At 39.6% G+C, this 14094-nt stretch overlaps 1 protein-coding gene and 1 long non-coding RNA gene across 6 annotated transcripts in view; one reads left to right on the plus strand and one right to left on the minus strand.

Moving 5' to 3' along the window:
- Positions 1 to 14094, plus strand: part of Prkcq (protein kinase C theta) — a 111923-nt gene that overhangs the window by 60414 nt on the left and 37415 nt on the right. For 4 of the 5 annotated variants that reach the window (XM_003473418.5, XM_013156517.3, XM_063260162.1 and 1 more), the window contains 5 exons: positions 1163 to 1292; positions 6314 to 6423; positions 7122 to 7236; positions 8512 to 8672; positions 12623 to 12796. In XM_003473418.5, the coding sequence (XP_003473466.1) occupies positions 1163 to 1292; positions 6314 to 6423; positions 7122 to 7236; positions 8512 to 8672; positions 12623 to 12796 (690 nt within the window). Of the gene's footprint in view, positions 1 to 1162; positions 1293 to 2936; positions 3134 to 6313; positions 6424 to 7121; positions 7237 to 8511; positions 8673 to 12622; positions 12797 to 14094 lie in introns of those variants that run through there. The other variant, XM_063260164.1, reaches the window with a different exon arrangement.
- On the minus strand, positions 703 to 2608 carry LOC134478556 (uncharacterized). The gene is made up of 2 exons (XR_010051265.1): positions 2500 to 2608; positions 703 to 790 (listed from the first exon to the last, which is right to left on the minus strand). It is a non-coding gene; the product is annotated as an uncharacterized LOC134478556 (long non-coding RNA).

The following is a 14094-nucleotide window of genomic DNA, read 5'->3' on the forward strand; positions in this document are numbered from 1 at the left end:
GAGGGTTGAAAAAGACTAGTGTGGGTTCTGAGCAGCTTTTAAATAATTCAAAGCAGCTATTCTATGGCTCCGATGCTGACAACATCAACCACAGAAGCAATATTATCACTATGTTAGCAAATAAAGCTTCTTTGCTGTGTATATCCTCAAGTAAATGGTTTAATTAGAAACCTCTGAAGTGATTATAAATCTTAAGTAAATAAAACTTTTTGTACTGCACAAAGAATATTTGCAGTCTTACCAGGAAGTAAGTTGCCCATGGTTGTGGTTGCTGTCATTGTCATTATTTTTCTTATTGTTCAGGTAAGAACTTTGATTGAAGGAGAGGATTTAAACTCTGGGAAACTTCAAATTCCTGAAATAAATCTACCACTAGCATCTCTCTATCCTACCTCTCTCCTTAAGTTGTATTTCTTTGGAGACTTCAAATAGAATGGTAGGCTCTCTGATTCTGATTGCCAAGCTCCTTGCTATCCAGACTCAATAACAGTGTGACCTGGGCAAGTTTCTGTGCTTGATCTCCTCACCTATCAAGTGAGGGAAGTAACAGAGCTCCTTCAAATGTGGTGCCTGAGGATTACATCAGATGCCATAAGTGTACCAGGTGACACATGTGACATACTTGTCCTCTATTCATGGGAAGAACTCTTAGCTGTCTCTTGCCTCTGTTATTCAGTTCATGAGTAAGGGGTGAGAAAATGCTTCAAGCTAATAGTAGGCTTTTATTTTAGTATCATCTTCTAGAAGAGGCATTTTTAGCATCCTTCCAAAGGTTAAGCACTGGTTCTGGCTAAAAAAAAAAAAAAGGAAATATTTATATTAAAGCAGGAAGGGCAGTTTCATCTGTTTAAACAAAAGCAGCATTTCCTTAGCTCCCATTAGATAAATAACCCCATTCTGTCTGCCTATGACATTCACCTGTCTGTCTGATGCCTTAGACATCTGCTGAGGATCTCTGTATGCTCAACATGTGCCAACATCCAGCTCATCCTTACCTGAAAGAGCCATGAGCTCTCTGCCACCCTTAAACAAGACAGGAAGGCCTGACAAGTCCCAGGGATGGCCTATGTCTGTATTGAAGTTCCTGTTAGGCTAAAGTGTCTGTGACAAAAGATGGGTCCCAGGGACATGTATGTAATGACACCTTCTGCCCTTCTTCCAGTTCCACAAGGAGAGATTCAAGATAGACATGCCACACAGATTCAAAGTCTACAATTACAAAAGCCCGACCTTCTGTGAGCACTGTGGGACCCTGCTGTGGGGGCTGGCACGACAAGGACTCAAGTGTGATGGTGAGTCCAATGGGAGGTGAGCATGGTCCCACTGGGGCACTGTGCGGTGTCTTAGCAAGAAGAAGGTAGCAAGGATGACTTCTACCCCAGCCTCATGTGGATGTGACTGTGACCATGAATGTCACTTCCTGGAACAATACATCCCTGCTGCTGTTTGCCTTCTACCCTACAATACTGTCTGTCGTGTTCACAGTCCAGAAAAGTGCGCAGGAACTCAGGTTCAAGATCAAGTCTCCAGGCTCGTGCTTTATGTTGTTATACACAGCCCTGAGGAGACGCAAAGCCGGTATTTCTCCTCTGACTCCACTTCACTCTAACCTGGCCTGCTGTCTCCTTGGTAGGGTCTGGCCTGACTCTTCCTAACTCCAGCCAAGTCTAGCTATGTGATACCTCAGCCTTCCCCTTTGCACCAGCTAGTGACCATCTCCCCTCATCTCTGCAAGTAGCAACCCCTACTCCCTTGAATGAGAAACCAAGTTCAGCACTGATCTCCCTTCTCCCTTGTCTGATCTTCCCCAAGGGCTGCGATCATTAGCAGAGTCCAAGCCTGCCATTCTCTGCTGATGGTGTTACTCAGCCCTATCCGGGAACAAAACAAAAAAAACAACACAAGCGGCATTCTTGCTTTAAATCTCTAAATTGCTAAGGAAATAAACTTTAGAAATTTGTAATGCTGCTGTGCCAAGATGAGGGAGTAGGGAGGAAAAATCCCAAGAAGAACTGACTTTCCAGGTGGGAACAAGGGAGGGGCAGGGCCTGGATAACATGGTCCCCCAAAGTTTCCTGCTGCAGTGCAGACCTTTGTATGATGGACTATTAAATGCATTAGCCCTTTGATTTGTCCTTGCTGCCCTGTCTTAGTTAATACCACTGGTTACATGTTTCTTCCCTTTTAGGTGCCAGAGGGGAAAGACAATCTTCTGCAGCTTCCATGATGCTTATGTGCCCCCATGCTTGTTTGAGTCTAGAGTGAAATCTTAGGGAGGCAGGAAGGGTTAGGTTTCCTAAGCAATCCCCAAGGCAGACACAGGTGGTCAAAGTGAACTTTTAGGGATCCCTTCATTGCCCCAAAGTACCACTTACATGCTTTTCTCTATACGCCTACTCAAGAATATATGGACATGAAGGGTATGATGTAGTATGTCCTAAGAGCCCCAAATCTCCCACTATTCTAGTTGTGTAAATGGAAATACAAATAAATTCTCACCAGCCATTACTCTTGTGATGGTCTCAAGGCCAAGTGTCATTTCCATGAGCCTGAGTGCCCACTTGCTAACGCAGAGCTGGTCTTGAGAGCCTGCCTAGGAAGTTTAGAACTTCCCCAAAGAATCCTTGGTATTATTTCACACTGATGTGTGCAGCTTTGTTCCATTCTTTCTAACATTCTTTCCCTTCCCCTCCATTCCTTCCCCATTCTCTCTTACCTACTTCATTCCAAGAACTCCTTTCCCTCTTTTCTTTCATCCCCATCCCTTTCCCCACCCCTCCTTCCCTCCTTTCCCCTCTCATTTCACTTTCTATTTTTAACTTTATTATTCCCCCCAAATTTCTCGGTTACTCAACTCTGTTCAACTCCACATGCCTGCATCTTCAACTCTTGATTTTTCTCTTTTTCTCTAGTTCTCTTTGTCCTTTGTCTTACCTCACTCTTTTCTTACCCCCTTATAAATCATCTACTTAAGTTAAGGTCCCTTATCAGTCTTTATCCTGCCTACTTTGTTCTCTCTCTCTTTTCTCTCCCTTTCTCTCTCCCCTTTCCCCTCCCTCCACAATAATTTCCATGAAAATAATCATCAAAAGGGACTCTTGGCACTCACAGAGATCAAGTTGCCGCCTGATAGGTTAGTGGCAGAGACTTATGGTATTTAGTAGTGGGAATGGTGGCCTTTCTTCAGTACAGTGTCCATCTCAAACAAGCATAGAGCTAGCTACAATTCCAAGAAGCAAAGTAAAATACCAGTTCTGTTGCACTAAATTCTCAACAAGTGTCTCACTTTACATTGTATGGTTAAGTAAGAAAATGTGTCTAGGGACATCACATTAAAACCTAACGCCTGCGAAATGAGCCCAATGTCAGTCATGCTGGTGATGCAGAATTCTAAGCACGATTATCAAAACCAACCTCCTATAGTAAAGATCTTAAATACACATGAAATATTTTGCTTCAAATGGATTTTTGTGGCTATATCTAAGCATATATATTGGGAATAGTAATATAGCTATTTACATAGAAAATGCTGTATTGATTTATGATGAACTATCTGAAGGATTGTAAGCTAAGTAAAACCAAAGGTAAGTGATGTCAGAATTTCACTTAGATTTTATATCAATGTAATAATTAATCAAGATGAATGAAAAATTGTAGTTGATAAACACATGCCTACTCCGTAACACTAAGCTAAGCTCTTTGCACACAAGTGTAATGGTACGCAGCTAAAATTAAAATTTGCAGGATTTCTTAGGTCCTACTAAATAATTCTGTTATAACAACTCTATTTAAATTTTTGCAGAAGCAAGTAGGTTTGACACTAGAGTTCTATCAGCTAGAGTTTGGAAATCTTTACATTATTTTTTCTTTTTAACAATGACATTTCAAAAGCAAAGTTTGGGTTTTCTAAAACTTGTAACATAACATGACAGTTGTCTTTACAGAAATTCACAGGCACACCCCATCCCTCTCAATCCAACAGAAGTCCTTTGGTCACTAGAAGTCATGAACACTTTCTTATTGTTAGTTGTTGTTAGTTACTTTCTTATTGCTAAGACACAATAGCTGACACCCACAGTGTAAAGGAAGAAATCTTTATTTTGGCTTGCAACTTGTAGAGCTTTGAGTTCATAGTCAACTGACTCCAAAGCAGAGGGACATGGCAGAGGAGAAACAGCTCATAGCATGGCAGCAACAAGCAGAGAGCAATCAAGACCAAAAGGAGGGAGAGAGACCCTTCCAGGCCACGCCCCCAATGACCCACCTCCTCCAATCAGGCTTTTCCATCTACATCACCATAGCTATAAACTCATCAGTGGATTAGTTCACTGATGAGTATAACAACCCCATGATCCAGTCACAACCCCATGATCCTCTTTCCCAAACCCCCACCTGTGAGCTCATGAGGCTAGAAATAAACCATAATAGTACTGTTTTCAGGACTCATGATTCCAAGTACTCATGGAGTCTGGACAGAGCATAAGTTCAGGGTGTGGACCCTCCTCAGAAACTCTTGAGACTTATGCAAGGTCATGTAGGGTCAGACCCTTGTGTAACTTATGACTGGCATGTGTCCTCCTTCCCTACCTGTTCTTGAATATTTCCCACTTCTCTTTGCTTTTCTTTAGAAATAACAAAAATAATGTCATGACATACAACATTGAAAGAAAACAGATTGGTTTCCTTTCCCTGAGTTGCTTTCTATCATTGCATCATAAATGCACATTTAAGATGATAACTCATGTGTACAAGAAATACCACTTTCTTTTATGACCTTGAAATCCACGTTAAGTGGGACGCTATTAACTGCAGTGGTCCTCCACCTTTCCTGTAACCACACAAGATTTAGGGGTCCTAAAGACATGATAATATCTTTTAACACCCTACTGTCGGTCCTGTTGGTGTCACAGCGAAACCCATTATGGACACGCCTATGGCTTGCTGTATTTGCACCGCCTGGAGCCTGTGATTTTGTCAAAGTTGAGATCTTAGTGTCTAGGACCAGCCTCTCTAGATGCACTCTGCTGTGACCTCCCCTGGCATTACAGGCCAGTGAAGAGTGTCTCTGTGCTCCCAGATCCACAATTACTTTCTTCTCCCTTGTGAAGTTCAACTGAGGTAAGGGAACACCTCCCTTCTATAACCTCTTTCCCCTCGCACTCTCAAGTACTTCCCAATCACTTCCTTCTCACGGATACCTAGCTAGGAGCCTTCACTTGCCACCCGCTCTCAAATATGAGACAAGCAAGAAGGAGAAGAACCAGACATGGAAAACCAAAATAATATTTCAAAAACTTGCTTATTATAATTGAAAAGTGTGGTGATAATTCTAAAGAGGTCTGATTCTGTTGGTTGGTTTCCTTTAACTAGGTCTTTATCACTTCTGACATCTTCAAACACTAGGTTTTCTTCCCCTGATTTGTTGTACTGGCCATGAGAAGTGTGGCAGTGTTTTCCAAACAAGGTTAGAAAGGCATCTGTCAATCAAAGAAGAAATGTTCATGAACTTTAGGAGAGTTTTATCCCAAGGATAGGACCGTAAGGATGATGTGCAAGGCTTGGCTGAAAAGGACAGGGGATAAGAACAGGAGGTGGCTTTGCTAAGTCCCATTGACAAGCTCTAGCAAAGTCACAGTGTGGCTGCCTAAGAAGTTCAGCAGTGTTCACATGAGAAACAGCTCAACATTGTCACAAGGCAACAAAATGAAAAGTTAATCTTGAGACTTACATGTTCCCTACCTTTTCTGTTATTCTTTGTTCCAAAGAAAAGATATTGCTTCAACAGGTTCAGATGGATTTTAGAAGTAAAATATCTATGTTTTTCTGGAAGTTCCCAAAAGTCCATTGGGTCCCAGCTCATCCAAGCTATCAGTTCTGCCCTCGAGAGAAACAGCCAACCTGACAGTCACCCCCAGCCAGGGCTCAGAGCTGTGCCCTTATGTCACAGCCTCATCACCACCAATTCTCGTAATTTATTCACTCTGCCCATCCCCAAAGTAAACCCCTGGCACAGGGCCACTCTTCCTCCGCCCACTCGCATCCCTTAACACACACAAACACCATTTCTTCTCTCTCAGTTCCATCTCACAGGCTGAGGCTGCAGCTGGGGCTTCAGCCAGGAGGATAAAGTTCCTCAAAGCCCAGTTGGGGAAGGGGACACTTAAGACTCGAGTGTGAGGTCACACTCCTCTGTTCCAGCATTTGTTGAATCCTTCTCTAGCAGAAAGACTCTGAATCTATCCCAAGAGAAAGTGATTTCCCAGCACCAGTGGGTACTTTCTCCCCTGCTCACCATCCACTTTCTTCCTTTCAGCATGTGGCATGAACGTCCACCACCGATGCCAGACAAAAGTTGCCAACCTTTGTGGTATAAACCAGAAGCTAATGGCTGAAGCACTAGCAATGATTGAAAGCACCCAGCAGGTAGGGAGACCGTGGAACGGGCAAACTCCCTGCCCCATGTCCACTCAAATCCTCACTCTGACCTGCAGCATAGAACATCCTGGGCTGTATTTCCAAGCATTTACTTAGCTATCTTTCATTTTGACACCCATGCCGCGCAGATCTTTGTAGGGTCTTAAATTCTTTATGGAGTGAGACGAGGCAGAAACAAATTTATTAAAATTATTGAGGACTTATTGCCAGCTTTAAATCCATACATTACACCTATGTAATACCCAGGGAAAATAGTTATTTACTCTAGCAAATTCATCACTAGACTACCCTCAGAACAAGAATCTGTGGAAGTTTTTGCATTGCTGTTTATACCTTAGCATTGAATGAACTCTCATATATAAAAAGAAATCCTCTTTAAGACTTTGCACTGTTCCTGTAATCTACTTTTTTACCAACCTCTTCTTATTGGCTAGAAAGGATGCAGACAGATAGTGTAGGAGATTCCAGATAGGCCCCAGAAAAGAGGGAAGGAGCTAAGTACTTTTTGCTGGTGCACCAAATACAACAGACCCTTAGGAAGTAAGGAATCCTTAAAAAGTGTTAAAGAGGAACTTTTATTGTCCTGTGCATTTTGGAATTTTAAATGGCTTTTGTCCTCTCAGACAGCAGACAGAGCTGGCCCATTCACAAGGGGTGAGTGGTCTGACTCTCTGTTTGTAATTTAGGCTCGCTCCTTAAGAGATTCAGAACACATCTTTCGAGAAGGTCCAGTTGAAATTGGTCTCCCATGTTCAGTCAAAAATGAAGCAAGGCTACCATACTTACCAACTGGGAAAAAAGGTAATTATATCGGAATGGTTTGCTACAGGTAAATGGAGAATCAACGTTAAGTGGTGTTCTCTAGACTTAAGTTCTCAGTTCACCTGGTCAAATAAGAGATCCTTTTCTATTTAACAATTTTAGACCTGACTGCCAAGTAAGAAGCTCCTACTTCTTAGAAATAAAACTGAAGCATGCCTCACCACAATGCCTTTTATGAGAGAGAGAGAGAGAAGGAAGGCAGACAGTGGGATAGATCTGGAGGAAATAGCTGAAAATGTTTTCTTAGAATTTTAGAATATTGTTTTCTGCCTATGTTAAATGATTTTACAGAAATAAATCTATCATAAAGCACACTAGTTGGAATATCACAGAAGATGTTCTTATTCTGGGAAGACTTTTATGAAAAATTTTAGAATAGAAAAGAGAAGAACAACCAGACCAAAAGCTCTTAATATTTATGACATTCTGGAATTTTTTCCAAGCTGCTGTTTGAAGGTGGTTCATGGGAAAATATGAGCACATGACTCTGAGACCTGAATCCACAAACGATGTGAATTACTTTCCTTGTATTTAAGAGAGAATATGAAAAAATATTTTAAAATGAAAGCAATATTATAATGGAAAGAATCACCTCCCCACCTCCCACTCCAAATTTTTGCATACCTCTTCTGATATTAGGCAAGAGCTAAACGGACATAAAATTTTTTCAAGAAGGTTTGGATTGGATTTAGGAAAGGTCACCAGTGAAGTAGACCTTATCTCAGCAATGATCAGTGCAGGCAGTATCTTGATATGCAGACTACAATGAATAAGGCAGTACAGATCTTTAACAATCTGCTAGATTTTATCCTTCTGCCCTCATATTGTAATTTACAGAAATTAATGCCATTGGTATCAAATAGGCTCATAGGCAAAATTAATGTCTATGAGCCAAATATATGATTAAGAATTACTTTTCCCCTAGAATTTGATTAAAATATCTATTTATCCATGGTCTGACATTTTAAAAAAAGCGCTCTTTTATTTTCCATAGGTGGTCTTTTGTTGATTGAAATGTTTCTTACATTGAATGGTTGGTTAGACAGAGGCAGTCCACAGCCCAAAGGTCAGACTTCCAGACAGAGAGAAAAGTAATGAAGTTGCCAGAAATGTAGAAAACTGCCTGCCCTCTACCCAGTTATTGCCAATGGAGCCTCAGAATGCAAAGTGGAAAAAAGAACAGGTGCTCTAAGTAAATATAATGACCTTCCCTTGCTCCATGTTCACAGTTGACCACTGGTTTTGTCTTTGTAGAGCCTCAAGGAATCTCCTGGGACTCTCCATTGGATGGGATGGATAAAGTGTGCCATCGACCAGAACCTGAACCAAACATAGAAAAACCAACTCTGCACCTGAAGCTAAAAATCGATGACTTCATTTTGCATAAAATGCTGGGGAAGGGAAGTTTTGGCAAGGTATGCTACCACGCTGTAGGATTCGATGCACCAGATTCCAAGAACTACAGAACAGTGCCCCTGGGTAGAACTAAGCTCTTGGAACCAGAGTGGAGCAGTGTGGAGAAAACATTCCTGATGTGTTGTAAGAGGACTGTGGACATCTCTGAATAAATGGTTATTTAGGGGCCTCTGATTCCTACTACTTTGCTTTGGGGGCACACACACCTCGTGTGCATGAGATGGATGTCTCGGTAACAAATAAGAAGGTTCTTTGGCCACTTAGTGTTTCATACACATCTTTTGCTTGTTTGATTGTTTAGTTTCACTGCTGCTTCCTTGAGTGTGGAATATTGGTTTTATTTCATATGTAATTTTTTTATCTAACAAATATCTTCAGGCTTGTATTAGTTTGCCCGGGCTTCTGTAACAAACCATTGCAGCCTGGGTAACTCAAACAAGAGAAATTTATTCTCTTACCAACATCAAGGTTTTGGCAGGTTGTTTCTTCCAATATCTCTCTTCTTAACTTTTAAGTAGTCACTTTATCCCTATATTTTCATACCATTTTTTTTCTCTGTGCCTGTCTGCGTCTAAATTTTCTTTTTGTATGGATGCCAATCATATTGGATTAAAATCCACCCTAATGACCTCATTTAACCTTAATTGCTTCTTCAAATGTTTCATCTCCAAGTATAGTCACATTTAAGGACACACATAAGTACTAACAGTTAAAATTTCAACATATGAATTGGGGGACATTGGAGAGGACATAATATGGGCCTGTAGCTTGGGAGAGTCCTAAGAAAAATTTCACACAAAAAAAACCTTTCTTCAAAATCTTTCCTGCCACACACTCAGGTTTTGAGCTGTCTCTGTTACTCACAGAGGATAAGTAAAGGAGGAGAGGATGGAAAGAAGAACACGGAAGAAAAGAGATGAGAAAGAAACAAACATAATTTAAGAAAATATCAAGGACAGCTGAAACTTTTCAAACTAGTGGCTGTGTAAGGAACGATGATACTGAATGTATAGACTTCCAAGTTATTTTAGAACTAAAGGTACTTAATGTATTAATAGGGCTCCCAGTTGTTTTACACTCTTACACAGCTACTCAGAAAGATTTAATCAAAGACTACTGTCCTGTAAACTTACGCATCCAAACCCAGAAATATGCACACCATACTTTGGCAGGAAAATGTTCTCAGTTAACTTAATATTAAACCAAAATGCAACTGAGCATCCACCACAGCTGAATGATATCATGCTTTAAAAGGCTTAAATTTAAACACCAGTCCATTACTTTTCAAAAATCTGCTCCACCCTCCAAACTGTAGCTGTAGTCCATGAATTCTTTTAGTTTATTTCCGCAGTAAAGTGAGCCACAATGGACTCATTTGGTTTTAATCTGGATGTAATAGGCAATTTTACAGCCAGTCCTTATTATAATTTAGCAGCAATTAATGCGTAATTATAACCTGTTTCCAAAAATTGAAAGCACATTATATAGATGGAAATTGCCTTTTCAGCTTCTTGGTTTATGGCTGGCTTTAAGATGTTTTACTGAAAGAAACAATTACTAAAAGAGTACTTTTAATTGTTAATGAAATGTTTATCTTTCTTTTTTTCCCATGTGGATTTCTACACTTGGACAAGGTTAATAAGCAGCACATTAAGCCTGTAAACTCAGCACTTGGGAGGCTGAGGTAGGATAATCACTGTGAGTTCAAGGTTAACCTAGGCTGCACAGTGAGTTCAGGGCCAGGTGTAACTATGCAATGAGACCCTGTCTCAAAAATAAATGACATTAAATTATGCATGCATACACACATACAAGCCTTGGTACATGTTCCAAGGGGCAGCTTGGAATGCTAGATGTCCTCTACTCATTGTCCAAAGCAGATTATATCTTTCCATGGGGACTTTGGGTCCCTGTTCACTGAGAGGACCGAAGAAGGACACACCAAAGTAAGATAAGATGTCTCCAATTCCCTTTTCACACCACTTAGCAGTGGTTTTTTGTTTGTTTGCTTTTGTTTTTCTTTTTCTTTTTTACACTGGAGATCAAACTCATGACCTCGCACTTCAACAGTCTATGGAATCTTCAACTCCAAAACTCGTATTTTCTCTTTTCACTCTGTATAGGAAGTGCAGGTCTTCACCAATATGCTAACCTACATGCGCTGTTTGAAATCTACTTTAAACCCAGGAGAACAAATTACATGCTGTTTAGAAAAATGAACATTATTCATTTGCCTGGGACATTCTGTGTACCTCCTATTAGTTCAGCTACCATGGATCTGCATAATATTGTTTTAAACCTACACACTCGTATTTTCATTGCTGGTACTGGTTTAGTAACACTGACTTCCACAATCTCTAAAAAGTCAACATTAATGACAAATTACAAGTGTCCTATTTTTATTTTACTTAAAAAAGTAAAATTTAATAACCAAACAAGAGAATAACAATAGTTATGACACTATGTATCATTGTCTTCTAAGTAGTTATTCTGCACAAGATATAAACCAAAAGGATTCTTACCAAAAAAATATAATAGCACAAACTTTGTTTTCAACAAACTAAAATAAACTAGTAGTATAAATGTAGCAAAAAAGTAGATAAACTTGAGGTATTCATAGGTAAATGGATGCAATTTAAGTACATAATGTTAAGTGACACACTTCAGTCAGACACACAGCTCAAATATATCCCATGGTTTGTCTTATATGACAGCCATATATGTATACAAATAAAGAACAAAATTGAAGAGTGATAAATAAGAAGTAGGGAGACCTTCAAATGCTTTCCAAAATTATACACTCCATTGTTTTAAAACTATTTCAATAACAAGAATTCTGAATGATTGTTGTTTATAAATCATTTTATACTTTACAAATGACTTTCCCATTGATATCCTACTAGAGTCTCAAGACTGTCATGTAAGTTAGAGAATACAACAATGTTTATCCATTTTCATGTAAGAAAGTGAAGCCCAGAGAAATCAGCTGCATTGTCCACATGTCTACAGCTAGCCAGTGTCTGTGAAATGCCACCAGATCTCAAATTTGTTGAGTCTAAATGTCACGTTAGCACTGCTGGGATATGAAAGTCACTGTGTATCATCTGGCCTTCACTGATACAAGACACCTGAAATCCAGTGGGAAAAATACACTTCAGAGTTAGTTCTTCCACTGAGTAATTCCACAATTTGGGGGCAGTTATATTACCTTCTGAACTCAGGTCAGAGAGATGTCATTAGAAGCTAAGTGTTAAGAACAATATTGAAGGGGCTGGGGATTTAGCTCAGCGGCATAAGCACCTGCCTTACAAGCAGGCGGTTGTGAGTTTGATCCCCGGTACTGATAAAAAAAAAGAATATTGAAAGCTAAAAATTAGATAATAAAATTAGATAGCACAAATAAGTACATAGCAGATTATCTGACATACAGTTGCTCTTAAAAATATTGTTTTTATATAATCAGGTTAAAAGGTATCTACTTATTACTATATAAGGAAAACTATATTCCTCAAGTTTTCTTTTTTGCATTGTGCTGGTTGAAATGTAAAGCTAAATTTGTGCCCATTATCAGTAATATTTCAAGTTCAGCACTATCCCCTTCTTCCTTTAGTGTGTACTTTTTCTCTCTGAATTTCTATTACACATGTAAGACCCTGGAGGGCATACCTTTTTAAATAGAATTGTTCATGTATTGAAAATACATTTAATCTATAATAATTTCAAGAAACACTTTAAAAGGTACAAAGACAATATGACACTGCTATGCAATATCCTAGACCAATTAGATGCTCCATTCTATCTAAGTAACATCCTACCCAGGATGGAGAAAACCTGGAGAAAGCTCCCTTTTGGCCCACCCAGAACAGGCCTCTCTGAGGTACTTTGCCTTGTCTTTCATGAGTGGAAATCCAAATTCTAAAATAAAATTATTTCTTCCTCTTCTTTCCAGGTCTTCCTTGCAGAATTCAAGAAAACCAATCAGTTTTTTGCAATAAAAGCTTTAAAGAAAGATGTGGTTTTGATGGACGACGATGTCGAGTGTACCATGGTAGAGAAGAGAGTCCTCTCCTTGGCCTGGGAGCACCCATTTCTAACACACATGTTCTGTACATTCCAGACCAAGGTATGGCTTCTGCTCAGACACCTTTCCTGCCACCTCCAGACTGTCTCAAGCCTCAGGCATTAGCCTTCCGTGCAGTCAAAGGATATTGTCTCTATTTTTATCTTCTTACTACCTTTCAGTCCACTTTCTATCCAGCCATCCATCCACCAATCCATTTATCCATCCATCCATATATCCATTCCAAAGATTTCATCTCTTTTAAACACCTAGAAATATTACTTAGAAATTTTTAATGTAGTCTGTTGAGTGAGCCTTTTGCTTATAGATCTGTCTGTTGATTTACTTAGATTTCTAGAATTTGATTTAACATAGCAAAGCCACCCGGTTTGTGAGCAGTTGGTAACTTGAAGGGGGAATACAAACATGTCTGTTTACCTAGTGTATGTGTATGTAACGAGACAAAAGTTGGAAATAGTTTAAAACATACATGTGCTGTTGCTTTCCTTTCAAATACTGGCAGAAAAAAATGGCTCATGCTTGGACTCCATCACTGGGTCAGCTGGTCCATGGGGGCTCTTTCCTTATGCTAATCTTGTCAGAAAGTGCTATCATTCTAGAAAGACTCTTTCCTTAAGAAAATATTGTGAATCCTTTTTTTCTGACTCAGATTATCCAGAGAATTTGGAAAATGCTTCCAAGCATTTATAAGAAAAAAAATCATGTATAATTCCATCACCTGGGTAGACTATTAATACTTTGAAATTTATCCCTCTAGATTTCTGACTTTTATGAATTTCATCAAATAAATACCCACCATTCTGTAACTTGCTTTTTTAACCTCCTGTTATACTCATTTCCTCATACCTATGAATATTCTTCTACACTATAGGCATTTAATTTGAAATTGGCTTTTGTTCTGACCTAAATAACATTGAAATGAACTGTCTTGTAGGTCACTCTTCATGCAGGATCATTATAGTTTTTCTTCCCTAATTTTTCTTGCTCTTACCCTATTCCCATTATGAAAAGCCTGAAATAATACGCCGACCCATGTGGGACCCTGGAATTTAGGTTCAATGAGTGCAAAGGATGGAGTATTCCTCTTTTTCTATGTCAAGTCATGGTATGAGACCGAGAGGGCTTCTAAGGTGACTTCAGCCATTGAAAGAACTAAACAGGGAATCAGGCAGGAGAAGTAGATGGCATCCTGAGGTCCTTCACTATTTCTGCAGTCCCAATAGATTCACAACAAATGTTTTATTGAAGTGCACTTACTTAAAATAAAGAGTACCATGGTAGAGAAGAGAGTCCTCTCCTTGGCCTGGGAACACCCATTTCTAACACATAAAGAGAAAGGC

The sequence above is a fragment of the Cavia porcellus genome, unplaced genomic scaffold (assembly GCF_034190915.1).
Source record: "Cavia porcellus strain 051 isolate PalLab524CR breed Dunkin Hartley unplaced genomic scaffold, mCavPor4.1 scaffold_13, whole genome shotgun sequence".
NCBI classification, from domain to species: domain Eukaryota; kingdom Metazoa; phylum Chordata; class Mammalia; order Rodentia; family Caviidae; genus Cavia; species Cavia porcellus.